Consider the following 27,830-nt stretch of genomic DNA (forward strand, 5'->3'; position numbering starts at 1 on the left):
GTCGACCAGTTTAATACCGCGTGTAGTGGTGGTTTTTTGGGATATACGTGGTGGGCATTCGGGCAAAAGTAGTACACGGTACAGGGCACACAGTGAGTACACAAAATATGTAGCGTAGTATTATATAGTTTCATCTGTACACAAAGGCGCTATATTATTGCGTTGTATCGTAGGCCATATTTGTAATGTGTATTGTGTTTGTGTACCTATGTATGGTGTACTGTATATACCTACTCGTTTACACAAACAAGACGATGATGATAAATCGTTTCTGAGTATTCGTAGAAATTTGTCGCGTCGTCGTCGTCGTCGTCCTGATCGCGTTGCCCTAGCTTACCTTACCTTATACCTACCTATATGTATTAAAATATAGGTACGTTGAGCCATATAGGAACTAGGTAGAGGTAAGGCAATATGTACACAGCGCGGCGTGTTACGTTGACATGGAGAATTTTATTGTAAATATTGTCCTAACAATGAGCACAATTCATGCTACTCCACCTCCTCTTCTGTAGCGCGTATCGCATTGTCGTTTAAATATATTACATACGAGTATACGAGTAGTACTGCGAGTCACGATTGTCTAACGGGCTTGGCTCTTTGTTGGGCGGAATCGTCGTCGATTTTTTTCTACTTTTTTATACCTACGTGGTGCTCGAGCTTACGTAGTACTCGGGCACTCGAGTGCTTTGAAAACGTACCTACGAGTAAATTGTATGTACCTACGCCCAGACCCGAGTTGCTAAATGAGTGAATTTTATGAGTAAACAATCACAACTTATGTATTGCTGTCGAAAATACAGGTCGAGCAAATTTTTGACTACTTATCGAAGAGGAGCAATTGACAAAATTTGAAAACCGCCAACAAAAAATGCTATAAAAATCTACTCCAGCACATTTTTTTTAACGCACCGGTCATTATTTCTGTTCCAAAGAGATGAACGCGAACGCACATAAAAGAACACTATTGGTCGATCTGCAAAGTGTAAAGCAGCAAAGAGGAGGAAATGGTAATGCGAGAATAACCATTAGAGAAGAAAGACGAATTATATGCGCTAGTTTACCATGACGTTTTCAATTACCGGCCATTATCGAATATCTCGAGTGAGCGCGTAACAATAAAACAAATTCAATCTCATGGCTCGTTGTGGTCGTTGTTATTGCGTTCTGCCCGTTGCAGTGGTCGTTATTACCAGTATTTTATTACTCTATTTCAATACACTTGGAGTTTTTATTCAACGTACCAACGTGTAGCTTTTTTAAAAAAAAAACGTGGGTATCTGATTCAACTCTCGAACAATATCTTCGAATTTATTCTCGTTTTGAAGATTTTTTTCACACAAACACAGATGTAAATTAGGTGCAGTGCAGCATCGTTGAGAAAGAACCACTACGCTTCTAGTTCGAAATTTTGCTTTTTAGGTACCTCTACATCCTCTGAAATTGCTGGACTTCACGAGAGAATAATTCCACATATTTTGGTTTTTGGTGAGGTTTCCATTCAGTTGAAAAAAAAACACAAAAATAATCCAAAAGTGGAATTAAATCAAAGTTTATAATTTTTTGTCAATTTTTCATTTTCGATCAGAACTTTTATTTTTGAGCACCCCCCCCCACCCCGAAAACTCATACACACACACACAATATGAATCCATTCATATAGAGTCTCACACAGCGAATTCGTCCGGCATATGGCAATAGGAGTAATTGCATCCCCCCCGCCGATCCTCCGGGACAACTTTTTTCTTAAAGGGGACATCTTAAGGAACATTTTAAAGCAAACTTGCCCAAAAAAACTTGGCCTTACTTACAAAATGGCGGCCATTTTGATTGACAGGTCAGCCGAAATCGCAGATTTTGCGTTTCAACATAGGACTTGCACGACATTTTTCAACATTTACAAAGGTAGATCGAAAGATCATGCTAAAATTTATCACCTGTCAAAATTTCAAGTGCTAAAGTGCGTTTTTCGATTTTTGGTGAATTTTTAAAAATCAAATTCATGCCAAAAATGAGGGAAAAATCAAAATTTTACCAAATTGACCAAGAAAGCTGAAATTTGGGATATACCCTATTTTCGACATTCCAAATCGATTGAAAACTGTTTCAACCCGTTTTGAGCAGTTCTGGAGCCTCCAGCAGATTTTTGAAACTTGAAATTCCCACAAAATTCCATCAAATTGGAGTTGTAAAGCTGAAATTTATTCTAAAAACTAATTTCAATACGTTACAAAGTACTGCAGGTGAATTTCAAGTCGTTTTCGAGCCTCCAACGACTTTTTGAAAGGTTGTATGGAGGTTTTTTTGGAAAATTGAAATTTCCTTAAAGTAGTTGGAAGCTTCAAAACCATTTGAAACCACCATATAGTCTGCGAAGTAAATTTCGGCTTGCCAACTCCATTTGATAAATTAATGTTGAGAAAATTTCAAGTTTTGAAAATCTACTGGAGGCTCCAGTAACTTTCAAGAAAGTCGCTGGAGGCTCTAAAATGATTTGAACCCACCTGAAGACATCTTCAGAGGGTGTTAAAATTGGAGTGTAGAGTGAATTTCAGCTTTCCATCTCCATATTTGATGAAATTTCGTGAAAATTCAATGTTTCAAAAATCTGCTGGAGGCTTTAGGAATTTTCAAAAAGTCGCTGGAGGCTCCAAAACGACTTGAAATTCACCTGCAGTACTTCGTAGCGTATTGAAACTAGTTTTTAGAATAAATTTCAGCTTTACAACTCCAATTTGATGGAATTTTGTGGGAATTTCGAGTTTCAAAAATCTGCTGGAGGCTCCAGAACTGCTCAAAACGGGTTGAAACCGTTTCCAATCGATTTGGAATGTCGAAAATAGGGTATATCCCAAATTTCAGCTTTCTTGGTCAATTTGGTAAAATTTTGATTTTTCCCTCATTTTTGGCATGAATTTTGATTTTTAAAAATTCACCAAAAATCGAAAAACGCACTTTAGCACTTGAAATTTTGACAGGTGATAAATTTTAGCATGATCTTTTGATCTACCTTTGAAAAGTTTGAAAAATGTCGTGCAAGTCCTATGTTGAAACGCAAAATCTGCGATTTCGGCTGACCTGTCAATCAAAATGGCCGCCATTTTGTAAGTAAAGCCAACTGTTTTTTTGGGCAAGTTTGCTTTAAAATGTTCCTTAGGATGTCCCCTTTAAGAAAAAAGTTGTCCCGGAGGATCGGCGGGGGGAGGGGTGCAATTACTCCTATTGTCATATGCCGGACTATATGGAGTCCCCATCAACGTTGAAAAAAAAAAAACACAGCGACTAGGTCGTTGAAATTTTCTAAGAAATGTCACATTTTTGAGTCAGAATTTTTCTGACTAAGTCTATTCTCAAGAGGAAACGTACCTCTGTCCTCCAAAAAATGCTTGTCCTCTCGTGAGGAGTCTGAGCGTTGAAAAAAAAATCAAAAATTGAAGTTTGTACTTTCTTTTTCAATTTCCCAAACTTCTTACTTTGTTTTTCAATGAACTTCGGCCCCTCAAATCTCGATCGAGTGGGTTTAAGGGCACACTTTTTCGATCCAGCTTGGCTTCGTTCAAATCGAAGATTTCCTTTTTCACCATCGAGAATTTTTCAAACACACTGTGCGTTATAATATACAGGATACCAGTACGCTACTTTGTTAAGTCAATATACGATACATGTATGGCTCGTAGTTCATATGTACATTACAAATGTACACATACATTATGTTGAATTTGTATATACGCGACGACGCAACTTTTTCTTTTGCTTTTCAGTTAGCAAAAGGTCATGTAGTGATATATGTACGATTTCAGGTAGACAATGATAGTTGTTGGTCAACTTCGTACAGGTAGGTACTAGGTACATAGTGATGAGGGTATACTGAAACACTCTTCACAAGATGTTCGAAAGGTGTGAATAATCACATCTCTCGGGCGATTATTACTCTAGTAAACAATTCGTAAATATACGCCTGTGTAAATTTACAAATACCGAAGAGAGGCAATTGCCACGTACGAGGAACTTTGCTGACGTGAAAGATGACGCATAATACTTATGAGTACGATACGCACTTACGCAGCCTATTTACACAGGTTCCTATCATCACTAAATATGTATCGACGATAAGACAATTTGCTGTACGGTGTTTAGTATTGCTGATAGATAATTGTACCTCTGCCAGTCAATAACCAACCAATATCAGCGATAAATATCGAACGTTGTTTATCGTTTCATGGCTAAAATCACACCTACGTATTCACACCACCTCATCAGTCATCACTGGCAAATACACGTACCCGAGAGCGACAGCGATGATTCGACGATCGGTTGGCAAATTAAAATTGAAAATCAAACAATAATCAGTATTTTCCTTTCGATAGGTAGACATTCATCACCTCCCCCTCTCTGTAGCGATTCTCGAGTGATAATTACGCGCGCAGACATCGACAACAAATTAATCAACGATCAATTTGTACGAGTAAGTTGGACATTCCGTCCACGAAGATGTTTTAATTTTCAATTTAGCACTCGACCACATAATACAGTCGCAATTATACCCAATTAGCAAAAAGAATATAATTCGTTTTGTTCGCCCATCAACATGGTCGTTTTCGTTTAGGAGCAAGGTGTAACCAAGTGTATGTGTAGGTACGTAGACGTACAAGTGCACACAGCATGTACTCGTACTCGTAACGTGTAAAATGTCGAAAGATTTCAATTTCACCTGGCGCTGATGTGTGGCGACTGCGGTGGCAGCTTTAGTTCAGTCTGAGCGATAGAGCCCTCATTTAGCCAACACGATTCGGCCGGCAAAATGCGGCTAAGCTGATGCCAAATTCAAGATACGGTCTCATTGTTACCGATACACGAGCCAGCTTCCTGTTATGTTGGCGTTTTTTTTTCTCTTCGGTATTTCACGCTTCGACTCGTCTCATCTCTTTCTCAATATTTCATTCGGTGAATGCGCCACCGTCGCTGACCTTTTCTCCCCTTTTCTTTTCTTTTTTTTTTTTACTCATTTCATTCGGTTAAACGTTGCAAATAAGCACGCAATTACGTAATGATGAAGAGCGCATACAAGTCGAAAATGCGAAGCGTAATTAACCACCAATATTCTCGCTTCTTCGAGTCGTGTTATTAGTTTTTTGACGAATTGCCAGCCAGTGAATTTGCATGTTTGTCTGTACTAAGATCTCTCTCTGAAAATAGGTGTTCCGACTCCGAGCTTCGAGGTGACTCGCAAGTACCTACGCCTAGATAGTCGATATTTGATGGCCGAGCTGTCCTATTATTGATGCTGGATATCCTCCAAATGGAAATTTTTTTACTCGATTGTTTCTTTCGAAATATACGAGGGGGTGCCTATCACCAAAAAGTTGAAGATTTAATCCAGCTGGATTTCAAACCCATGTATGTACATACAAAGGTACACTAATGTAATATTCTAGCTACATTTCATCAGTATTTTCATCCGCTAACTTTGATCACGTCACTAATTGGTTCAACTCGTTCATCCCCTAACTCAATTAAAACTCTAAATCAAAATACTTACTCACGCTTTCAAAATTCATTAAGCGTTGTAAATTTAAAATCAAACACTTACCCACGGTTTTTGAGCCAATTAATAAACAGTAACATTTTATAGCTGTGGGCTCTTCGATTCCCACAGGCACAGCCACCCCCGATTCACATGATAATTCAGTTCTCATAAATGTTGAAACTTTGAAATTTTTATGGCTCCGCCCTCATAGAAAATCACTACTAGCGACTTCAAAAAATTACTAGCGTTTCTGAAAAAGTTACTAGTGATACCGAAAACGTTACTAACGCTTGTACTGACGCTACTAGTGACCAACTTGACACTACTAGCGACCAGCTGGACACTACTAGCGACCAGCTCGACACTACTAGCGACCAACTCGACACTACTAGCGACCAGCTCGACACTACTAGCGACCAGCTTAACGCTACTAGCGACTGACTCGGCGCTACTAGCGATCAGCTTGGCACTACTAGCGACTGTCTCAACATTACTAGTGAATGATTTAACGCTACTAATGACCAAGCCGACACTAGTAACGATTAAAAGGGTCCTAGAAATCCTCAATTTAAAACTCCCTTTTTTTCATAATGAATAAACGAAGTTGTTACTTTCAGCGCTTTCACGAAATATCTGGAAACAATCATTTAACATTTCATTTTTTTGCATAATAGAAATTATATCCTGAAAAAATGAAGAATTGTCAATTGTCAAGAGCTTTTGTCATGGCTTGCTCAGTTGCTCGGGCCCCATTTATATTTTTAAAATTCGGAGAGGGAGGGGAGGGGAGAGGAACGGAAAAAAGTCCATGCTTTTTGCGAATAAAGCCTAAATTCCAGTCGAAAAATGAAAAAAAATTCGAGGTACCAGCCCCCTCGGAGGGGGAGAGGAGGGGAGAGGAACAGAAAAAAGTCCATTTTTGCGAACAAAGCCTAAATTCCAGTCGAAAAATGAAAAAAAAAAATTTCAGGTACCAGCCCCCTCGGAGGGGGGAACGAGGGTAAGGGGACGAGGAAGGGTCCATTTTCGCAAAGAAATATCGAATACGAGTGCATAATATTCATTTAACTTTTATCTACAAATAACAACACACCAAAAACTCAGTTTTAATTTTTTAAAAAATCATCAAACTTGAAATTTTTCAAAGTCCAGAGTGCTAAGAAGTGCATATAAATGTTTCAAACACCACATCTACCAACTTCCTCAGTGGCCTAGTTGGTTAGGCAGGTGACTAGAGAGTGAGGGATTGCAGGTTCAAACCCCACCCCAGGCATGAAATTTTTTTTGATATTCAAAATTTTTTTGGGGAGAATTCGTTGTTCTAGGAGGGTCTACGAGTAAATAGCTGCCATTAACATATTTTTGCCATGATTTTCAGTGCAAAATGCGCAAATTTGCGCGTGTCACTACTACTGACAAACGTTACTAGTCATTAGTAACGTCTGTCAATAGTAGTGACGCTACTTGCCGAAAAACTTACTAGTGTTTTTTTTTTAGTAATGACACTAGTAGTGATTTTCTATGAGGGCGGGCTCGCGTTTTCACCCTCACGCCCACGACCATTTTCAAAATGATAAAACCAAAATTTGAATAACATTGATATTTCTCATATAAAAAGTTGACATAATTGACAATTTGTACAAGAGCTAATGAGCTCTAAGTACTTTTTAAACCCCTTTAAAATTAACCACAAGTACATTCAAAACATTGACACGACATTTACCACTTTCTTATCACTTACTAATTATTCAGAATTGTAACCTTTTTTCATTTGTCGCGCGCATGTACCCTCCAAATTGCAACTTTACGATGTCATAAATGTCACCCGCATTTCAAAATCGCGCATCCTTTTTCATCCTTTCCCAAAATAAATTTAAATCAAGCTGTCTTACCAATTCGCCCAATTTTAAGCCCTCCCTCTCAAAACAAACCAAATTTTGTTATAAATACAATTCGGGTGAGGTTACAAATTCTCAGTTGTTTTTGGACTGCCAAAATAGATACTTCGAGTTCTGTTCAACGGGTCATTTCTCGACTACTGAATTTTCAAGTTCTTACTTACTTACTTACTTACTTACATATTGAATTTTCAAATTCACGAGTTTTAGGTATTTATTTTGTTCACTAATTTTCAAGAATCATTTTTTTGAGATTTATTAAATTTATTCGCAAATCAATTTATTGGTCAATTATTTCTACTCTCCAGTCAACGAACGTTTTTTTATTGCGCATTTTATAATTTTTCACGAGATCATTTGTCAATTTTGATTTTTGGTTTGCGAATCCATTTATGACACCAGAAATTTCCTGTATATTTTACCTAGGTACTTCAATTTAGTCGACAATTGGTAAGTCTCCCCTTGGAGTTTTATTTATTTATTTATTTTTAGTTTATTTTTCCTTACTTCACCTAAACTAAATTTCAAATTTTTGTATTTTGTGTAAATACTAAATAACGATTTAAATATTTTACAAATTTGACCATAAAATTAGATTTTATTACTTTGTATCCAAAATTTTGTAAATTTCTATCTTGAATTCATCAAATTAAATTTTGAAAACTTGAATTTTCGAATTTTATTCAATTAAAACTTGAGGAATATAACACTAAGTAGTGACTTTGTATTCTCATCTAATAGACTATACCACCACAGTCCACAACCAAGTAATATTTTCATGGTCCTTCGGGCCGGGTAAGAACAAAAATAATGAGTGCAACTGCTGAAACAGGCAGTCACTAACCATCCACCAGACGATGAATTCGGTACAAAAAACAAACAACTCGAGATCTGAAAACTGAATCTACAAACAGATGCTCGAATGATTCAAAATCCTTTGAAAAGAAAATTTTCCAATCTCTCACCACCACACTGACATCGTCACGTCAGCGGAAATGACCATTTAAAAAGTCTAAAGGATACTTAAAAATATCCTTCAATCAGTACACAACACACTACACAATTACTCATTGAGATTATGAAGAAAAAAAAAATAAGGCCATTTTCCACAACCAAGACAGACCCAACAAACACGAAATTCAGACAACAATAAAGCTGGCACTTTGAAAAACCGCACATTTCCTTCGAACATTATTGAAAAATCGTACGATTGGCCAGTTCTTAATTTTCGCTCGCCTTCGCATCAATTAACCATTTTCATTGGAAACCGCAAGCAGCTTCCTCATCATGGGTACTCACATACTTATCTGCTCCAACCTCTTCTAAATCATTTCTTTATACACTTCTTAACCAATCTATTGACGCAAGCGAGCTCTACGTCTCCATACTGCGGTATACATATACGTATGTCGTACCTTCTTTTCAATACGCTCGTTATCCTGCGTAATTACACTACCGATACGGTATCCGGTCAGACGGAATGTCACGTACAATTTCTTCAATTTGTCCACCGCGCCGCCGCGCGGCTCCGGTCACACGTTTGCTAATTCTTGTCGCCTTGGTACGATACTTGGTAGTTGGTACACACGACACAACCTTCGAGTATCCGTTGCCCATGTCCATGTCCATGTCCACGTCCATAGGACGCATTTAAAATGCTCGCACCCCGCGCTCCTCTCGCCATCTAGTCTCACTTTACTGTGTCGCCAAATTCCAACAAGTCTGATGACTTGTGAGACTTGTAATAATCCAACAATTAACGTAACCGTAGCACAATGCACTTCAATTCGTACAAATTAGGTAATAATTCACCGTATACGAGTAGCTATGAATTCAATAGTACGCATACATAGACATACGAGTAGCAAATAGCTACAGTAAACTCTTTCTCAGCCTCTTTTCATTCGCCAACTATCTGCGGCTATAGGAGGACGGTAGCCTACGCCAACACACGTCGTCCGTCATCGTCACATAGCCAATTCTTCTGCACAAGGTTCAATTTACGAATTTTTTCACCAAGGGATTTCACAAATCTTACAGCTACAGGAATATCCAAAAAATTGACAAATGAAGATTTTCTATCACAGTTACAGCCCTCTCTGCTAAAATTAGCAACGAGAAATATTACCAGCTTCAGGGTGCATCTTATGGCCACTCGTGAAAATTTTTCAATGATTTTTTTTCATCTACCACCCACCAGGAGTTCCCAAATAGAGAAACCATAAACCAAAAAAAAAAAATCGAAGTTTCCGACAATTTTTTCTCAATTTTGCATTTCTGCTGAAAATCTATTCTAGACAACCCTATCAGATGAAAATTTTCAAATAATTTTCACACACTTCAGTTTTTTAAAATCTTATTCCAATTTTGAAGAACTTTTTACAAGGGACCCAAGGATGGAATTCATAAATTTAAAAAATTATTTCAATAATGAAGGGGCTTACTTGGAAGAATTCTGAACAGAAAGAAACATTTTTCAAGAGTTTTTTACTGACTTGTATTTTTTTAATTGGCATTATTTTTTAAAAAAATGGGGGGGAGGGGGGCTCTAAAGGGGTCTATTCAAATTCATTTGGCCCAAACGAGTTTACATACCTACTTCAATTTTCCATTTCTTTTTTCACTCTTTCCAACTTGGAGGACTCGGATCAATATGGTTTGGAGGATCGAAGAAGGTTTCCCATATGAGAAGGGAGTTACTCAAAAGGATTCTGACTCAAAATGAGAAATTTTCAACAAAATTTCAATTTTTCATGTTTTGCTGGTTTTTCCATGTTTTCTTGGGAAGGGGGGGGGGGCTTCATACAAAAGAACAAAAATTGCTTGAAGGATCGAAGTTGGTTTTTTTTTCAAAGGGGCTCATCTACAACTACATACTTATTGTCAGTTGTAGAATTTTGAATTTTTGACACAGAAATGCGAGATCGTCAAAAACATTTTACCAATTTCGATTTTTTCCCCTCAAAATTTTGAGAAGCTCCAAACAAAGAGAACAATTGAGGGGGGTGATGGGGTGGTAGATTTTTCTTGGAAAACAGGGGTTGACTTTGACCCAAAATAAAAAAGTTTGAAGGATATTTTTTTTCAATTTTTGAATTTTCATTTCAACTTTGACGCCTTGAAGGTTCCGGGGACTGCCTACCACATTTAGAAAAATTCTAATCAGGAAAAGAACTATTTTCAAACAATTTTTAATGACTTAAATTTTCATTTTTTCAAACTATTTCCATTTGAAGGGGGAGGGGGGGTGACTCAACACAAAAAGACGAAAATTGTTTATAATGAGATCGAAGAAGGTGTTTTTATGAAAAAATGATCGTTTAAAAGAATTCTGATACCGAAATTTTCAAAAAAAGATTATCGACTCTGGTTTATTCAATTTTTTAAAAATGTTTTCCAACTTCAGAAGTCTTCATACAAGAAGAGCAATATCGTTTTTTCGGAGAAGCGAGAAAGTTTTTCATTCTGAAAAAGGGGGTTATTCAAAATATTGAAAATTGAAAAAAAATACAGGATCAAAATAGCTTGGGGGGCCGGATAAGATTTTTATTTTAAAAAGATGATAATTTTAAAAAATTTGAACTCGAAAAAAACCCCTTGGATAAATTGGATTTTTTTCAATTTTTCAATTTTTTTTCAAAGTTTTGGAGGGCACCATACAGAAGGTCCAATTCTGGGGGGGGGGGGAGATTTCTCCTGATAATAGAATTATTCAGAAACGTTTTTACCAAAAATTGAACTCGAAAAAAATTCCTTGGATAAATTGGATTTTTTTCAATTTTTCAATTTTTTTTTCAAAGTTTTGGAGGGCACCATACAGAAGGACCAATTCTGAGGGGGGGGGGAATTTCTCCTGATAATAGAATTATTCAGAAACGTTTTTACCAAAAATTGAACTCGAAAAAAATTCCTTGGATAAATTGGATTTTTTTCAATTTTTCAATTTTTTTTCAAAGTTTTGGAGGGCACCATACAGAAGGACCAATTCTGAGGGGGGGGGGAGATTTCTCCTGATAATAGAGTTATTCAGAAACGTTTTTACCAAAAATTGAACTCAAAAAAAATTCCTTGGATAAATTGGATTTTTTTCAATTTTTCAATTTTTTTTCAAAGTTTTGGAGGGCACCATACAGAAGGACCAATTCTGAGAGGGGGGGAGATTTCTCCTGATAATAGAGTTATTCAGAAACGTTTTTACCAAAAACAAAAAATTTCAACAAAAACAATTTCAAAGACTGCAACTTTTTATGCTCACTCTCCCCTCCCCCTTCCTTAATTTCAGGAGAATCTATAGTGATTTGAGAGAATTAGTGGCAATTTTTTCAAAAAAGAAGATTATTTTGAGGAATTCTGGCGCAAATATGCAACATTTTTATTCGAATAAATTTCCTTTCATTTTAAATTTTTTTTCCAACTGGAACGTTGGGAGACTCCTTAAACATTGTTTTTCAGACATTGGGTGGGGGGTGAAAAAAATTGAAATTATTTTCTCATGAAATTTCACAATTTTAGGGGGCAGGATGGCAAACTCGAAAACTTCAAAATAAAACCCATCAAGTCGACCTACCGAGCACATTCAAAACAAACTTAGCTACCCTTAATACGAAGACAGATTTCAAGCAATCCTTCGAAAAATCACCATCCATTCACATCGAAAGTGAAAATACGAAACAAAAAACCTCTCGAAACCTTCACCATGATTCCATTCCACACACGCCTCGGTATTTCTATCGCAATCTGTCACAAACCATTCAAATCGATTTCGGTAAAATACGCAAATACCTACACACAGATTTAGGAACAAATACTCAACAATAACTACATCATGGTTATAGACACACAGACAGACAGACACATACTACACAGTAGATAGAAGTACAGGTAGCGCATACCTACCTACCTAAACCTATAGCCCAAAATTACGAAATCATTTCACAACAATTATATTTATACAAATGAATATCTAGGTTAAATCCCACCGTAGTATAGTAAAACCGTTCGTGACTAATTTACCGTGTCATTTGTTATCAATGTTAATATTATTATCAGTATGTAACAATTATTTGCGTTTTAAATTGAATTCGACACACGTTATTACATACAACCGCATACTATTATAATAATCACAACTAAAATGAGAGGAAAAAAAAAAACAAAACGTTATGAAATTGTCCTTTTTTTTTCATGTACTATACGAATCACAACTCGAATCGCCCTGGCCAGGGTTTTTTTTTACCCATTTTTTTTCCTCTCGAGTTTCCCAATAAAAATACTCGTATCTGCTGCTGCTATATGTACGTGTTTGTAAAGCGCAGCTCTCATTCTAATCAAAATGCTTCTCGTACCGAGCATAATTAAAATTACCACGTTAGTTTAATAGTAGATACGAGGTACATATTATAATATTTTCTCTCTCTCTATTACACACACCTTTTTTTCATTCTTATATTACCATAGGTATAGCTGAACTCGCTCTCTCACTATCGCGTATCCTTTTCGAATTCGCCATCATCATCATAAGTAAATACCAGCTCTCTGGTATTGTTTTTTTCCTCCTCTGTATCTCTTCATACTCTCTGTCAGCAGGCATGACCAACCACGTCGGTGTGTAATCACCTAATACATGTTAATTTGTTTAAGTTATGGGTACCTTTCGTTTGGAAAAAAAAAACTCGTACCATGTTTTAAAAAAAAGCATCATAAACGCTAATTACTTACTCTCTTATTTTCGTTCTTCTTTGTTCGTAATGACTCGTCGCGAAGATACATATTTAATTAAGTTATATAGTTAACCGTTCAACACAAGCATACATTGATACCATTCACACGAGGGTAAAATTTGCAGCAATAATTTATTAAATAAATAAATACAACAAAAAAACGTACATAACAGTCATATATAAATAATAAAATAACGCGAACAACAACATATTATTTTTCGTATTTTCACTCTTTTAAAAAAAAAAGGAAAAGAAAAACTACCCTATGTATGAAATATAATATTCAACAAACACTTATAAAATAAAAAGGGGAAAAAATGGTACGTATTCACAAATACATCATCAACGAAACACGTTCGTTCGCGTATGAATAATAATATCTATCCTAATAAAAATAATAAAAGAAAAAAAAATTTCACTAAACACTAAGGGGGAGAAAAAAATAACGATATAGGTAACAGTGTATAGTAGATCTTAAAAGCTGCTAAGATAAGCGCGCGTTCAAGCAAAAAACTAAAATAATAAAAACATTTTTTTTTTTAATAACATCACAGTCGTAAACACGATTAAGTATCGATAGAAAAAAAAAAGTATATAGGAAAAAGATGGGATTAGGTAACTCAACAACAGGAACAGCAGCGAGCGATTACATTTTCAAGACTTGGGAGAGGAGAAAAAAAGAGGAAATAGGAACGAGAATAGCAATAAGTGAAAAAAAAGCGTATAAATCATTTTCAAAGTAGAAAAAAAAATTAAAATAAGGAGGAAAAAAAAAGAAAAAATAGAAACTCTAATTTGAAAATACTATAAAATAGGAACTAAATAACAACGTAAGTAGGTATACCATACGTGATCGGTAAAATTCGCGCGACGAATTAAAAATTCTTCAATTTTTCAATATATTTTTTCAGCACTCGAGAATAGAGAAATGAAAAAAATTCACACCCAACCCTCCCCTCCAGGATGGAAAATAAACCCACAAAAATCGATTGACTAGTTGCAAGGTATCCGCTGCGTTTTGCGGAGACACGATACCATCATCGACGAATAAAAAAAATGTAAAATAATAATAATTATTGTACTCGAATAGTAGAGAAGCTTGGCGCGATGAATTTTCCGATACTGTCGGGCCCGGAGTCGGAGTCGCGAGCTGCAGTCAAACGGTGATGAAGTCAAACAGGTGAGATGGTCGTCGCTAGCGCCCTTATTAGACGTGATGCTTGTGATGATGTTTGGAATGGCCGACGTGATGATGTTCGTGTTCGGCGTCGCCGCCGTGATGATGCTTGTGTTCGGCGCTTCCGTGATGCTTGTGTCCGTGACCGAACTTTCCATGATGTCCGTGTCCGTGACCGAATTTACCTCCGTGATGATGAGCGTGCTCGGCGCTACCGTGATGCTTGTGTCCGTGACCGAAGTCACCGCCGTGATGATGCTTGTGGGCTGCGCTTCCGTGATGATGATGTCCGTGACCGAAATCGCCTCCGTGATGATGTCCGTGCGAAGCTGTACCGTGATGACCGTGCTTATGTTCAGCTGTGCCGTGATGACCGTGTTTGTGTTCGGCTGTACCGTGATGATGATGTTTATGGGCTGCGCTACCGTGGTGATGATGTCCGTGACCGAATTTACCTCCGTGATGATGAGCGTGTTCGGCGCTTCCATGATGGTGATGTCCGTGCCCGAAATCTCCGCCGTGATGATGCTTGTGTTCGGCGCTACCGTGATGCTTGTGTCCGTGACCGAAGTCTCCTCCGTGATGATGTCCGTGAGACGCGCTACCATGGTGCTTATGTCCGTGTCCGAACGATCCTCCGTGATGATGTTTGTGCGCAGCGCTACCGTGATGATGATGTTTATGTTCGGCCGCACCATGATGGTGATGCTTGTGTTCGGCAGCTCCGTGATGATGATGTTTATGTTCGGCGGCACCGTGATGCTTGTGTCCGTGACCGAAAGATCCTCCGTGATGATGTCCGTGGCCGAATTCTCCACCATGATGATGTCCGTGCCCGAAATCACCGCCGTGATGATGCTTATGCTCGGCACTACCATGATGCTTGTGCCCATGACCGAATTCTCCTCCGTGATGATGCTTGTGTTCGGCGCTACCGTGATGCTTGTGGCCGTGTCCGAACTCGCCACCGTGATGATGCTTATGTTCGGCGCTGCCGTGATGATGATGTTTGTGGGCGGCGCTACCGTGATGATGATGGGCGTGTTCGGCTTTACCGTGATGTTCGTGACCGTGGCCGAATTTACCATGATGCTCGTGTCCGTGCCCGAACTCTCCACCGTGGTGATGCTTGTGCTCGGCACTACCATGATGCTTGTGCCCATGACCGAATTCTCCTCCATGATGATGCTTATGTTCGGCGCTACCGTGGTGCTTGTGCCCGTGCCCGAACTCGCCACCGTGATGGTGGCCGTGTCCGAACTCACCGCCGTGGTGATGCGCGTGCTCGGCTTTACCGTGATGTTCGTGGTGATGGACGGCTTCGCCACCGTGCTTGTGAGCATGATCTACTTCTCCGGTATGGTAATGCGTATGTTTGATTACTCTGTGTGAGCGCACCGAGGAGAGTAGAAAAAACAAGAAACAAAAACGAGAAACGATGAGATTGATGGTGCAAACAAACCAATTAGGTACATAGTGATCTGGCTGCAGATTTTCAGTCGAATTTTACCCACTATTTTCATAAAATTTAGAGTCTTTTTACAAGTTTCGACAGCTTCGAGCTTCAGAAAACAGCTATAAGATGGGTGGAATCATCCTCGTGTCTGAACTGATTATTAGCCTGCGAAGCTCACCAAAATGGATCCAAAACATCTACACTCATCAACCAAAATGTATCCTTAGACCAACCCATTTCATCGAATTTTGATCATTTTCAAATATTCTCACAATAATACATATGACATTTCAGCTGATTTTTGAGCAATATTTTCGTAATGAAAAACTTAAAATAAGCTAAAATTCTGGATGCTTTGATAAATGTTTCAATTTTCAATAATGTTTTTCAAAATTGAAAAATTTCTGTTTTTTAATCAAAAATTTCAATTTTTTTTTTGGGGGGGGGGGAGGAGGAAATACAACATATTTGAGCATTATTGCGATAATTTACTCCAATTTCAAGACATTTAAACTGATTTTTTGAGCAATAATTTCGAAATGGAAAACTTGAAATGAGCTAAAATTCCAGATGCCTTGATAAATTTTTCAATTTTCAATAGTGTTCTTAAAAATTGAGAAATTTCTGTTTTTTAATCAAAAATTCCAATTTTTTGAGGGGAGAGGGGGAATGCAACATATTTGAGCATTATTGCAATAATTTACTCAAATTTCAAGACATTTCAACTGATTTTTTGAGCAATATTTTCGAAATGGAAAACTTGAAACAAGCCAAAATTCCGGGAGCCCTAATAAAATTTTCAGTTTTAAAAGATTTTTTTTTAAATTGAAAAATTTTCTGTTTTCAATCAAAAATTTTGATTGGGGAGGGGGGAGGGGGGAAAGGAATGCAACATATTTGAGCATTATTGCAATAATTTACTCAAATTTCAAGACATTTCAACTGATTTTTTGAGCAATATTTTCGAAATGGAAAACCTGAAATGAGCTAAAATTCTAGATGCCCTAATAAATTTTTCAATTTTCAATAATTTTTTTTAAAAATTGAGAAAGTTCTGTTTTTTAATCAAAAATTTCAATTTTGGGGGGGGGGGGCTGAGGGGGGAATGCAACATATTTGAGCATTATTGCAATAATTTACTCAAATTTCAAGACATTTCAACCGATTTTTTGAGCAATATTTTCGAAATGGAAAACTTGAAATGAGCTAAAATTCCAAATGCCTTAATAAAATTTTCAAGTTGGGGGGGAGGGGGATGAATGCAACATACTTGAGCATTGAAACGATATTTTACTCAAATTTCAAGACATTACGTCGAATTTTGATCATTTCCAACACATGACATTTCAATGATTTTTTATCAATATTTTGAAAAAGAAAAATTTGAAACAAACTAAAATTCCAAAAATGCACTAATAGGTAAATTTTTCAATTTTCAATAATTTTTTCAAAAAAATTGAAAAATTGTTGTTTTTCAATCGAAAATCTTATTTCTTGGTGAAAAAATAATATGCAACACTTTCAAAGGGAAGGGTTTCCTCATCATACCTTTTTTTTCGACAATTCGTAGCAATTTTTAATAACTGAGAAGTCAGTTTGGCACATTTCATGATATTTTCCACAACTTTGGCCAATTTTTATGCAATTTTGAAAATATTTAATCAATTTTTCAAGCAACTTCTGAACGATTCAATTCGACTTTCTAGACAGTTGAACAAATTTTGAACAGTCTTCAAATTATTTTAATGTCTTTTTAACAACTTTTTTTTATCATTTCATGACCTCTATCGTGGTATCTAACGGGTTTTCATTTTTTTTCCACTGCTTTTTTGACTAGATTCACCACTTTTTCTTTTCTTTCACTATTCATTTTTGAAATCACCATTTTTTTTTTTTTTTTTACTACTTTCACTACCTTTTAGATAGCCTGTCTATACCAATTTTTCAATTTTTCCGTCACATTTCATGTCATTTCTAGAAATTTTATTTGAGCATTTTTTCAAAAATGTTAACGGTTTGTTTGATATTTGGGCATTTTTGCGATTTAGAATATTAATATCAATTTTTTCGTAAGAGAGAAGTCAGTTAGACCAATTTTATAATAGTTTACATAATTTTGACAAATTTTCCTATACAATTTCATCAATTTTTAATAATGCAGATAATTTTAGCGAAATTTTACTCAAATTTTGAGATATTCCATCTAAGTATTTTTGATCGTTTTCATATCATTCCAACTAATTTCAACTTTTTCGTTTCGAGCAACTGATGCAAAGTTTTGCCCAATTTTTTTGAAATTCCATGAATTTTTGAGAGCTTTAGAGTGACTTTCGCCAATTTTTCCTAATTTTCAATACATTTCATAAAATATGAGCATTATTCTCAATTTTCGCAATGTTTCATCAATTTTTAGTCAATTCCAACAAATTTTTCGAGTAATTTTTTCAAAACTTACCAATAACTAAGAGGTCGCGACAACAATTTTTTTCAAACTGTCTGCATTTTTGACAAATCATCATCAAATTTCGAGAACATTTTCCAATTTTCTGATAATTTCCAATAATTTTAGCAATTTATGCAGAATTTCGTCAACATTTTGAGACATTGTTTTCCAGTAACTTTTGAGCAGTGATTCGAATCTTCTCTCGAGCAACGATTCGTAATTCGTGATCTCACCCAACACCCCCCCTCCCTCCCAACCGTTAAAAAATTCGACTGAAATCCAACGCCATCTAAACAATCCACACCTACCCTTCTGCAGGAACGGCGTCTGCTTCCTTGGCACGTACCAATGCAGGCTGAAGAAGTAAACAAACTGTCGCGTATGTCGCCACCTATTTTGTATACATGCAAAATACACCTCATCAGTATACGCAAGATTACAACAATACGATACAACAATAATTCTATCAGGTATCTGGTATCAGCACCACACATCGTCGCGTCCACCCCAAAGCACCAATCAACATCGATCTGTGAGAACCTTCGTATGCGTGTTCAAGTGCAAGCGACATAAATACAAGATAGAAAGAGAGAACCGACCAAAAAACGAGCATGTAACAAACATTATACATAGAAAGAATAAAAATAAAAAAAAAGAGTCTGAGGAGAAAAAAAAACTATACACGTTCGGCGTATAACAGTTGCGTGTTGAAGTTATTAAGTCCCTCTCGCTCACTCTGTACTACGAGTACGAGTATATAAGCCTGCGTACGTATTTATGTGTGCGGTCGGATCATTATTATTATTAATAAGAAGAGACCGCCGTTCTGAGGTTTCCCGCAAAGCTGCACAATAAAATAACAGGTTATATTACGCTATTCATCAACCTGTAATTATTACTATGTAGGAGGCTGCGAGAAGAAAAGCCTTCGGCTATACTCGTATTCCACCATATAGTATGCCTATATTGCCTACACCCTTCTCTTCTTCTACACATACAATCATACTCATATATATAGGTACAAAACTCACAGATGTAAAGGGGGAGAGCCTTCCTTCAAATAATACCACAACCAGTTTTGTTTTTTTTTCTTCTTTTTGTCTTCACTCTTTACAACAAAAAAAATCAAGATGAAGATGGAAGGAAAAAAAATCATCATCCGCAATCTATTTAAACACACGTCCGCTTCTCTTCTCGACCTGCTTCCGCGCCAGCCAACACAACCCACCAAACCGAATTATTATACTAAAATCTATTTGTTACTCGCCTGTCGGCTTTTTCTCCAACATACAATTTGACATGCGAGGCGTTACATTCGTTTCTCTAATGAGTAAGGTTATGATTAACGATTATCGTATTACACTGCACCAACGACTAGAGATAAAATTCGACTTAACTACCTTTTTTTTTTCAACATTCTCTTCTTCAATGTATTCTTCTTCTTCTTCATCATCATCCTCCTCCTCCTCTTTATACCTTTCGTTTCTTTCTATTACTTATCTCTCTTAAGCGTTTTATTTTTTTCAACATACTCGTACTAGATACTACAGCAAGGCGAGCTATTGCATTACCAACTGTCTAAGGTGTTAATTAGTTTATCGTTTTTTTTCTCACTTCTTTCATTTTTTCTGGTGATGTAATTTTCGAAAAATCTCAGCAACTTGCCACGATTGATTTCAGGAGCTAAGTCGATTCTTCAATCCAAACCACCCTGCAACCCCCTCCCCCACCCAAAAAAAAAAACAAAATTCCAAAGTATCACGTCGAATTGCCTCGATTTCAATTCGTTCGCTAAATTTTGTCAAAATATTTGAGGAACATCACCAATAAAAAAAAACTTTCATCATTGAAGGCAAAGGGAGGAGAGATTTTATCGTGCAGCTTTGATATTCAGTAACACTTCGATATAATTCAAACATCACTCAGTCAAAATCCATATCAATTTCTCAGCATCTGATCATTGAACTAGGAAATGAAATCCAAAAACAAACACACACTCGGATGATGAAACGAATTTCAAAGAGTTTCGCAACTTTCTACGCAAGTACATTATATAGTTTTTTTTTACACCACTCGACCACTTTAGAAAATTTTCAACGATGAGTTTGAGAAAAAAAATCAAAAAAAAAAGTAAACTAAATTGCGTATGCTCGAGCACTCAATTAAGTACACATTGTACACGATGAATTTTCACATCAATCGAATCGATAATCTATCAAGCACTCGACGAGAACTGATTGAAAAAAAAGCTGAAAAGCAAAATAAATGCCAACTGAATACGTCTTTTAATCGTGAAAAAGGTCGGTTTTACTCAAAAGCTCTGAAAATTACACGATGCAAGCGAAAAAAAAAAAATTCATCGATTTGAAATAATTGAAAATTTGAGTACTTACCAAGGCGACCAATTTGATATCACCCATGATATAATAATCCGATAAACCACTAATACACTCCAACAAACACGAGGAACCAAAACAACTATCTCAAACGAAACTAACGTAAACAAGCACCGTTCAATCGGTATATATTAGATCGATTAATTGGTACAGCCCGGGGGGAAAGAGCGAAAGAAAGAAGGAGAGAGAAAAAGTGAGAGAGTCGGGTGAAGAAAGACAGAGAGATAAACGCTGGAACCGAATGGAATGGAACGGAACAGACGTAGCCATCCATTTCCTTACGGGGTTGCATATGGTAAAGAGGGGCTCGCAGACCGGACCCGATTTAGAGGTCGTGTCAGTGTACTCGTGGGGGCCCTCCGCCGCCGACGCCTCAAGGCAAGTAGAGGTGCGACCAAAACTGCACCGGTGCACTATGCTGCGGCCAGCCTGGGCAGGGTGGGGGGCAGCACGTTTATGACACAATACACAAATTTCGCGCTCTAACAAAAATGCGAGTGAGTGAGACTCAACCTTAACTTGAAAACGGACAATTATAACTGTTGAAACAAAATCCCCACCTCCTCCCCCCGGCTCCCCAACTACGGTAGTAGCAGTAGCAGCAACAAGGGTCGTCGGCCCGCCGCCATCACACGTTGGTTGTCGCGAGGCGATTCGTCGCGGCCTCCACTGTCACGCTACGCGGAGGCCAAAAAACTGCACATACCGCCCGCCCCAGCCCCCCCGCAACCGAATACAATTGCACCAGAATCGTATCGTATAGTGCCTATACTACCAACGTCCAAACAACCGTTAATAGTACACCTACTATTACCAAATATTTTGCAGAATGGTGGACGGGTACGGGTGTTCAGCTCGACCGACGTTCTCTGCGCTCTTGTGTTGCAAATCGGCTACCGACATCAACTTCTCAATGGCACATTCCTTCCTGCATCGCCTTTTTTTTCTCTACTCTCCTTCTGCCGCTCATTATCCTTAATAATCATACCGCACTTATTCACCTAGAGGTACCTATAGTTGCCAGTGTCTCATACACCGACCAAATCAAGGAAATCCGAATCGAGGTCTCATGCGACCAATTAGCAGAAATATTCCAACAACGTACGACATTTCACCTTGCTCCTTATACAACTCACACATATTTTGGCTACCACATTTCACACCTAGTCTATCTCGTACCTACACAGATTAATTGCCATCTGCTGTTATCGCCTCAACTTCCTTCGGCTCCTTACTACTGTTCAATCCTCTCATCATCATCACCATCCTGCGCTGCGCTTCTTCCTTCGCGTGATACTTCGATACAAATTTATAGCATAGCGATTTCCACTTAAGAGTTGGAGAGAACCGTATTATTATTATTAATGTTCTATCTATCCATCTTCTTTCTTCTTTCCCTACATACGTACGTACGTATACGCAGACGTACACGATCCAGACACTTGAACGCCTCTTCAAAAGATGCTACCGACTGATAACCTCGCCATATAATATATTTCGAATCTACCGAGCATAAAATTACAACATATTATACGCTTAAGTGAACCTTAAAATCTTTCAAACACGAAAACTTGGTTCACGAGAAACACAATATTCCATCTAGCCTCTACACGCCGCAGATAAGCCATCTCTTCACCGACTCTCTGCCTCTGCCTCTGGTCCCCCAATTCACTCCACATTTTCTGCTCATTTTCCTAAACATCTTTCAATTCGTTCACACTGCTATTGCAATACGAGTAGGTAGGTATATCGTGTAGAGTTCTTCGAATTAGAAAAAAAAACCAACAACAACAAATAAACAGTAGTCGCGGGTAAAAAAATCAATAAAATTCTCTTCGCAACCTCCACCATATATAATTGAAGAGTCGAAAATCACCGATTCATTCTTACGTATACACGCGGAAATTACAATATTATTTCTATTTTCGTCCATCTATAATCGAATTATCTCGTACAAATATTTATTATCTACGTGATTCGTTGGTTAGTTCGTCCGTCTGATCGTCCGTTATTTTACAGTAATGATGATGATGATACGCGCTTCGTGATCATTTAGTTACCTATAGAAAAAAATAATTTTCACCAAAATTTACTAGTAATTTTCATCGAAATTTACTAGTTTTTTTCCACCAAAATGTACTAGTAATTTTCATTGATATTTACTAGTAATTTTCACCAAAATTTACTAGTAATTTTCATTGATATTTACTAGTAATTTTCATTGAAATTTACTAGTTTTTTTTTCACCAAAATTTACTAGTAATTTTCATTGAAATTTACTAGTTTTTTCCACCAAAATTTACTAGTAATTTTCATTGAAATTTACTAGTTTTTTTTTCACCAAAATTTACTAGTAATTTTCATTGAAATTTACTAGTTTTTTCCACCAAAATTTACTAGTAATTTTCACCAAAATTCACCAGTAATTTCCACCAAAATTTACTAGTAATTTTCACCAAAATTTACTAGTAATTTTCACTCAAATTCACCAGTAATTTTCACCAAAATTTACTAGTAATTCTCATCAAAATTTACTAATAATTTTCACCAAAATTTACAAGTTTTTTTTTCACCAAAATTTACTAGTAATTTTCACCAAAATTTACTAGTAATTTTCATCAAAATTTACTAGTTTTTTTCCACCAAAATTTACTAGTAATTTTCATTGAAATTTACTAGTAATTTTCATTGAAATTTACTAGTAATTTTCATTGAAATTTACTAGTAATTTTCATTGAAATTTACTAGTAATTTTCACCAAAATTTACTAGTACCTAATTTTCACCAAAATTTACTAGTAATTTTCATCGAAATTTACTAGTTTTTTTTCACCAAAATTTACTAGTAATTTTCATTGAAATTTACTAGTTTTTTCCACCAAAATTTACTAGTAATTTTCACCAAAATTCACCAGTAATTTCCACCAAAATTTACTAGTAATTTTCACCAAAATTTACTAGTAATTTTCACTCAAATTCACCAGTAATTTTCACCAAAATTTACTAGTAATTCTCATCAAAATTTACTAATAATTTTCACCAAAATTTACAAGTTTTTTTTTCACCAAAATTTACTAGTAATTTTCACCAAAATTTACTAGTAATTTTCATCAAAATTTACTAGTTTTTTTCCACCAAAATTTACTAGTTTTTTTCCACCAAAATTTACTAGTAATTTTCATTGAAATTTACTAGTAATTTTCATTGAAATTTACTAGTAATTTTCATTGAAATTTACTAGTAATTTTCACCAAAATTTACTAGTACCTAATTTTCACCAAAATTTACTAGTAATTTCCACCAAAATTTACTAGTAATTTTCATCGAAATTTACTAGTTTTTTTTTCACCAAAATTTACTAGTAATTTTCATTGAAATTTACTAGTTTTTTTCCACCAAAATTTACTAGTAATTTTCACTCAAATTCACCAGTAATTTTCACCAAAATTTACAAGTTTTTTTTCCACCAAAATTTACTAGTAATTCTCATCAAAATTTACTAATAATTTTCACCAAAATTTACTAGTAATTTTCACACAAATTCGCCAGTAATTTTCACCAAAATTTACTAGTTTTTTTTCACCAAAATGTGACCAGTAAGTTTCACCAAAATGTACTAGTAATTTTCACACAAATTCGCCAGTAATTTTTACCAAAATTTACTAGTTTTTTTTTTCACCAACATTTACCAGTAATTTTCAACAAAATTTCGCCAGTAATTTTCACCAAAATTTACTAGAAATTTTCACCAAAATTTACTAGAAATTTTCACCAAAATTTACTAGAAATTTTCACCAAAATTTACTAGTTTTTTCCCACCAAAATTTACTAGTAATTTTCACTCAAATTCGCCAGTAATTTTCACCAAAATTCACTACTAATTTTCATTCACATTTATTAGTATTTTTCATCAAAATTTACTAGTATTTTACTAATATTTTTGACCAAAATTTTCTATTCATTTTCGTCAAAACTCGCTATTATAACTTAATTTACCGAAAATTATTTGAAAATTTATAAATTTTTAAATTTCTGAGTTTTCAAATTCAAAAGTCAGTCAGACAATTACTTCGGATCTCTCCTGCTCACTGATTTGGATTTCAGCCATACTTGTAACCAGGTCTTTTCTGTCACTTGGGAGGGAGGGGGAGGCTAATTCTCGTAAGTTTCAAGTGCAATATTTATTACCCCCCCCCCCACCCCACCAACATTTTCGCCATTTCTACTCAAGTCAAAAAGTGTTCATTTTATGGAAAAAATGAAAATGTCAAAAACGTCAATTTTTTGCAAAATATTCAAGAAGTGTTCATTTTTGGCTCAGTTGTCAAAAAATGTCCATTTTTGTCAAAATTAATGTAAAAAAGTGTCCTTTTTTAGGTAAAATTGTCAAAAAGGGCCAATCTCTGACAAAATCCACAAACAGTCCTATTCTAGCCAAAATTGTCAAAAAATTCCAGTTTTTCAGTTGACAAAAATTTATCATTTTTTTGGGGGTCTAGATTCGCTGGAAGTAGTTTTTTGATGCAATAGTCAAATTATCATAATTTTTGCCAAAATTGGTCAGGAATTTGCGTTTTTTATTGGTCAAAAGTCCAAAAAGCATTGATTTTTTGCATTACCTGCCTAAAATTTTTCTCTTCCGTTTCGAAGTTGACAAAATCGCTTGAAATCTTCATTTTTTGTCAAATTTCCCTATTTCCTCCAAATTCGAAAACGATCTGAATATCTACAAGTTTGACCCATTTTTGCAGAATTTTCGTTCACGCTTCCTTCGAAGGACCCATACTATAGACAGTTCGAGAAGACCCAAGGTCATGATTATCCAATAAGTCTTTGGAGACTAATAATTTCCCTTTTCCCATCCTATACTCGGATCATCGTAAAAATTCGCCAGAAAATCACCTCCCCGCTCCCTCGCCAGCTCGCCCACGGTCACACATTCGATTCTGCATATTTGTCAGCTGCAGGTGCGCGCAGACCGCATCGCTCGAATGCAATCTGTCATTGTGCAGATTTTGACGTAACAAAGCTTCGTAGTTCGTAGAGTGTAGTCGTATTTTCATTTTCACGGTCATAATCCGGTATTACAATTAGGTCAATCCATTTACCGCGAAAATACGACATAGGTATCGAAAATATGCGCACTTGCGCAGGCATTCTTTTCGGCTGACAATCGACATCGACATCGACGAAAAATGTGAACGGATAGATTGGATATCGGCTATAGCTTTACTGTTATGCTCATATATCGCGCAACCCCCTTCCCTTCACCGGCGGCTGCTGCTGTAAAACGCGATTACATAATTCACCGCCTTGCTGCCGCAGCAGCCGCTGTCGGGTTTCTTTTTTTTTTATTTCTTTCTCCGTCTGTCGCAGGTACATAGGTAGGTACCTACTGTATGAGGTATAGGTGAGAGCAATGTCCAACAGCACCGAATCATTCAACTGAGAAAACCGTGGAAATAATTAAAAACGCCGTAACTAAACGAAAACACCTTCGAATGGTTTTCTTACGTGCATGCAGATATCTATTGGTTCAGATATAGGTATACAACAGGTAACATATCCATTATGATTGCAAGCCTGAGGACTGGAGTTTGGCTTACTCTTAGACTATGCTTGCTTGCTTGGTGGCTGCACAAAGGCGAAGCAGCGCGGCGCGACGACAGACGTATTTTTGCTCATTCCTCATTCGCTTCCCCGATAATCGATCAATACGTATTTGCATTTCGATCGCCGCGTACGCTACCAGTATGGTTGATTCTTTGATTCTTTTTGTTTTTTTGCAAAACGTTCTCATTAGTGCCGCACTGCCGTGATTCGAGTTCGTCGTTTTCGTGATTTCAATCGATCGATTCGATCGCGACTGTTTCTATGCGATGTGTTGACTTTGACCAGCAGATCTGCTGGCACTGTTCTTTGGTTTTGTTGATCGCGGTTGTCTGCATTTTCCACAATGACTCCGTCGGAATCATCGTTGTCACCTCACGTGGCTCAAAATTCATCATCAAACACCTTGTACAACTATACACTGAATCGAGTAAGTACGTAATCAGAGTACATACATTCATCTATAGCTATAGCTCTTAGTCTTTCTGTAACTGAAACCGTCTTAATTGACAAGAATCATCTTTATTGTCTCAAAAACATGGGTTATGTTTGCTATATCCTCTTCTTCATTCACCCAATTTCGGATATCGTGACCACGTGACCGAATCTGTCAGGTTCCTGCAGTCGTCTTATGACCTTGGCGTCTCGTCGTGAGGGTGACCTGCCACATGACCTGGTTCCTCTCATGTTTCCACGCCCTTCCAGTATCAGAGAATGCATCTTATGTTAGATGGACCCATCAGTTCTCTTCTTAGTCCACTAGAAAATCACAAAAAACTATGCCAAAAGCTGTCGTCAGAAATATGGAAATTTTCTGCACACGCTTTTTTCCAGTTGAAATCCATTTGGGAGGAGAGGGGGGGGGGTCAGCTTTTGGAGGCTAGAAATTTTTTTTTCAAATTAGAACGTGTAAAAATCATTATTTTTAACCAGTCTGCTCACACTCGCGATTCGTCAGTCCTGAGAAAGGTGATTACAATGCATTCTGGAGCAATTCGAAATAGCTGGATTAGAGAGAACTTTCGCTTGAGGCTCCATGAATGGTCGCTATCGATTCTGTAGATCGTCTTTAGGGCACTACACAGACTTCTTCGATCCAAAAACCAAAATAATATGCAGGGGGCTCGTTTGAGAAACTTAACGTGCACCTACATTTCTTGAAAACGGCCAAAAATTCACCCAACTCGGCAATTCTTGGCCAAAAAATTGAAAACGATGATCTGGGAATAGCAGCAAGAAACATAAAGGGAAATTGACTTATTCAATTATGGACCACGGTCACATACCCCTCCCCCCCTCACTCACATGATTCATTCGAGAACGAAATCTGGTTCTGAGGTGTAGATAACGTGCTCTTTCAATGAGCCCAATTTCTTCCATGAGGAATGAGCATTTTTATACCGTCTTCGTCGCATGATTTCAAAATCCAACCGTTGAAACTCATTACTCCAGAGTCAGATTCACTTCTTCTCCTACGCAACAGTCCAGATTACCTGATGTTGGCATTATGACGCATATTGGACCTCGAAGCAAAACGGTGAACCCTGCTTTAAAATGAACAACCGCAACCGGTGACATTTGATACGAACAATTTACCCGCAGAC

The 27,830-nt window shown here is 36.8% G+C and overlaps 2 protein-coding genes across 7 annotated transcripts in view; both read right to left on the reverse strand.

Annotated features, from left to right (window-relative positions):
* gro (groucho) overlaps positions 1 to 27,830 on the reverse strand; it is a 182,676-nt gene that overhangs the window by 91,211 nt on the left and 63,635 nt on the right. The window lies entirely within an intron of this gene.
* On the reverse strand, positions 13,259 to 21,132 carry LOC135847372 (histidine-rich glycoprotein-like). 2 transcript variants are annotated; one of them, XM_065366861.1, is made up of 3 exons: positions 20,615 to 21,132; positions 18,530 to 18,612; positions 14,215 to 15,706 (listed from the first exon to the last, which is right to left on the reverse strand). In XM_065366861.1, exons 1-3 carry the CDS (start codon positions 20,639 to 20,641, stop codon positions 14,353 to 14,355), a joined length of 1,464 nt encoding a protein of 487 aa, XP_065222933.1. In that variant the 5' UTR covers positions 20,642 to 21,132; the 3' UTR covers positions 14,215 to 14,352. The 2 variants fall into 2 exon arrangements, with proteins under 2 accessions (XP_065222931.1, XP_065222933.1); XM_065366859.1 differs by lacking the exon at positions 20,615 to 21,132 and having other exon boundaries at positions 13,259 to 15,706; positions 18,530 to 20,589.

Source organism: Planococcus citri, chromosome 5 (assembly GCF_950023065.1).
Source record: "Planococcus citri chromosome 5, ihPlaCitr1.1, whole genome shotgun sequence".
Taxonomy (NCBI): Eukaryota; Metazoa; Arthropoda; class Insecta; order Hemiptera; family Pseudococcidae; genus Planococcus; species Planococcus citri.